The sequence below is a fragment of the Lottia gigantea genome (genome assembly GCF_000327385.1).
Source record: "Lottia gigantea unplaced genomic scaffold LOTGIsca_31, whole genome shotgun sequence".
Classification (NCBI taxonomy): Eukaryota; Metazoa; Mollusca; class Gastropoda; family Lottiidae; genus Lottia; species Lottia gigantea.
The window spans coordinates 2557937-2561701 of NW_008709027.1; the positions used below are offsets into that span (position 1 = coordinate 2557937).

General features: G+C 29.2%; 1 protein-coding gene across 1 annotated transcript; it reads right to left on the minus strand.

Moving 5' to 3' along the window:
- Positions 1-1495: 1495 nt before the first annotated feature.
- Positions 1496-2169, minus strand: LOTGIDRAFT_119700 (hypothetical protein; the record flags this gene model as incomplete). Its single annotated transcript, XM_009057834.1, has 3 exons — positions 1496-1572; positions 1741-1906; positions 2098-2169. 3 exons carry the CDS (start codon positions 2167-2169, stop codon positions 1496-1498), a joined length of 315 nt encoding a protein of 104 aa, XP_009056082.1.
- Between the last annotated feature and the right edge of the window lie 1596 nt (positions 2170-3765).

Here is a 3765-nt window from a genome sequence, read left to right on the forward strand (position 1 = left end):
ATCCATGATAGGTGATAATTGATTGTCATGGCACAATTCAGACTGAGAAAAGTCGTCCCCAGCTTGCGAGGATGGCTGCGGACTGTCCACATTAGAATCGCTATCGTGAGCTGAACGTCCTGAATCACAAAATTCACTAAAACTTTCTTCATCTGTATTACTGCCACCATCCTCACCACGCATAAAGTATATACATTTCTTCTTACGCCTGTAAAATAATAATCAATGTTTATTGGGAAAAAATAAGTCTTCTAATTATTAAATTATCTAAAATGTCTTTTAAATTTTGAAATTTGGAGACATGAAACTTGTGTCCGACTGTTTTTAATAACTAACAGTGGAAACTAAAAGCAATTAAGCATTGAGCAAGTGCTATAACTTCACAATTATGATAATCATTCTTCAACTTGTTATGTGTGCAATAAATTAGTAAAGCAGAAATCAGCAAGTTAGTTGTTTTTACTTAAGATTGTTTATATTCATTGTTTTAATTTCCTTAGTAAATAATTCAATTAAATTCATTTAGTTTACTAAATTACTATTGATACTGACAACATATCTTGAAAACATGCAGTCCATCACATTTTCATGCATATTTCTTATTATTCTTTATAGAATTTACTTTTAGTTTATATTTCAGGCAACATTCCTACAGAATAAGCTGAGACACAGGCAAAATTTGTGAATGAAATTTAATACAAACATAATTTTAAAGTTAATAATGTCATAAATATTATATTGCAGCAAGTTAAAATATATATATAACTCTAAGCAGATATAAGTCATGCTGAATATATGATAACATGATATCCAAATTAGTCCTGAAAGCAAAGTAATATTAATAAGCATTATGGTATAATAACCACAACCAATGAATGAATGATACATGCAGGATAATGTACAATATTCTCTTTATCTGGAAAACAATTAATATACATGCAGGGAGTTATATACATAATATATGCATAAAGCACAAGCAAGCTAAAATAAAATAGCAAATTAAGTAATAAGCAATAAGCATTATGCATAGGATATATATATTAGAACAATAATGATGATGATTACTGAAATGATAATTATGGAAATCATGATGATGATGAAATAAAGTTATACTTTCGTACAAAAAAATAAAACAAAAGCATAAGAATCCTCAACCCCAGTGGCTACATGCAAAGCTTTATTAAGGTTTTGAGGGCGTACAGACAAGAAGCAAGCTGCAAATCTGAAGACAGCATGCTGTACAGTCAATACCTTGATAATCATTAAATGTTGGTGTTGCTTTGATCTAAATCAGCAGTTGTCGGATCACATGTTTCATGCATCGTTCTGAAATGAGATTAGGAGACGGCCTTGCAGAAATATTTCATGGTTTATTATACAAACTTATATTTCAATCATATTTTCTGGCCACAAATTGTATCTGAAAAGAAAAATCTCTGTAAAGAAATTACAATAATCTGAAAATAATTATAAAGCATAAGATAAATGAAATGACCTACCTGCATGGCTTACACCAATTAGCTTGCTGTTCCATACCAAATCTTGCTCGACATTTCTTAGCATTAGGACATTCTGAAATATTCAATTAAGAAAACGTTTCAGTGAGTTCTAATACTAATCTCTAGTCAAAAAGGCAAATTAATTGATCATAATGCTTTGTAAGTGAACCATCAAGCTCGATAGAAAAATAATATTAATTTAAAAATTTTGTATATGATTTGAGTCATACAATACCTTTACCTCTATTTTTATCAACTATATCACTCTTTTTCCGTTTCTTTTTTTTACTCTGTATAGCATAATTATCTCGAGCACTCCAACCTGGATATAACTGTAAGTGTAATTCTTTTTCTTTCCTAGCCATCTCATAATACTTGGACTGTTCTGACCGGTCTAATGCATGCCACTGAAAAATATATCACCAAATTTATTCCCTCATATTTGTAACCTGTTCTAGTCCTGTGTATACTCCAATTGACCTTGACAATTGAGATAGTCTTTTTATAGCCAAAAATATCATTGATAAAAGACGTGGATTTCTTAAGGTCCCTCAAGGCAATAAAACTTAAAAGATAAATTTATTAAGTAATAACTCACCCGTCTTCCCAATATTTGATTAATAGCAGCCGATTCTCTCAGGGTACATTCTGCTATAACTGTTGGTCTCATTTCTTTCATAAATAACATAAAAGCATTTAATGGTTTCTTTATATGTGGTTTCTTTTTCTCAGGTTCTGGTGGGGGTTGATGATGATGATGATTTTCAGAACCATGTCTAAAATAAGATGATAAAATGATCAGATATAATGAACATTTTAACAATATAATGACTATTTCATACAGAATCATTTAAGTAAAATTTTAATATATCATTTCATCTAGATTTGTATAAGCTTCACCCATTTATATTATTATGAAGATTATGCAGCATGCCAAGTAATTTTCAATTTGTGATACAAGTTATTGAAAGGTACTCACCTGTGATGGTCATGACTCATATGATGTGGCAGGATTTCTTGTTTTGGTCCCGGACTAATAATGGCGGGATGAGGCATACCTGGTTGTATACCAGGTGGCATCATACCAGGAGGACCAAATCGTGATATGGTTGTATTTAATAATGGAGGATAAGAACTACTAAAGGCACCTGAGGAAATAGGATAACCTGTAGGCCTATGCCTGCAATGTAACAAATTTTTAACTGGTAAATATGTTTTAACGAAACTAATATTACAAAAAGTATCAATGACATCATCAGTAAAATCAGTTGTGTAAAAATATCAAAGAGAACTAAAATATAGCCATTCTATTAAAAAACATTTCAGATTAATTCTTACCATTTATTCTAAATTTGACAAACTGATTACAAGATATTTTTATCATAAATAATATTATAAGAATTCATTCAAATTTGGCAAAATTTTTAATGACAACTAGCAATAGCTACTAATGAATAAATTTATAAAATGTTTTACTTTAGGGTATGAAGTCCAAATTCGACTTGATTATAGAATAACTTAACCAGAAACAACAGTTGAAGACAAACACTGGAAACAATAATATATTTTCTACCTTATTGACACACTACACACATTGCATCAATTCAGATTTTCAAAAAAGGTTTTTACTTGACACGTGGCAAAATTCATACTTTTTCTATAGAAATTGAACTCTATATTTCTCTATTTCATATTTGAACAATTAAGAAAGCTTTTAAGAGCAAACTATTGACACCTGTATAAAAGACTAAACAGCTGAAAACTGAAATTGACTTAATTTGAATCACACTTTAAAAATAACCACCTAACTCCTTTTTATCAAAATAACTCTTATTCAAATAAACTAATCTTTTTACAATTTTTGTTTAACCTATTTAGTATCTATATTCCTTACTTTGCTCTATAATGTCTTTAATAATAACAATTGTAAATTTTAAAAAAAACTGTTACTGGCAACATTTGTTTGTTTGACAATAGTATAGTTATTTGAATATAAATTAATGTAAAATCATCCAATATTTCATTCTAATTTATATGTAATAAAAGATAATTCAAACCCACTATGACAGGTTATGCTTATGGTTTTAATTAAATAAATAGGTTTCTGCTACATTAGCTTTAATACTCGATGAAACTTAATGTCATTATCTATTTAGTCATAAAAAAATATTGAAATGAACAATGATTATGTTTGTGATCCCAATCAGAAAGACCTGTCATGAATAATGAGCCAATTCCATATGTCAAACAAACTTTATAGCATACC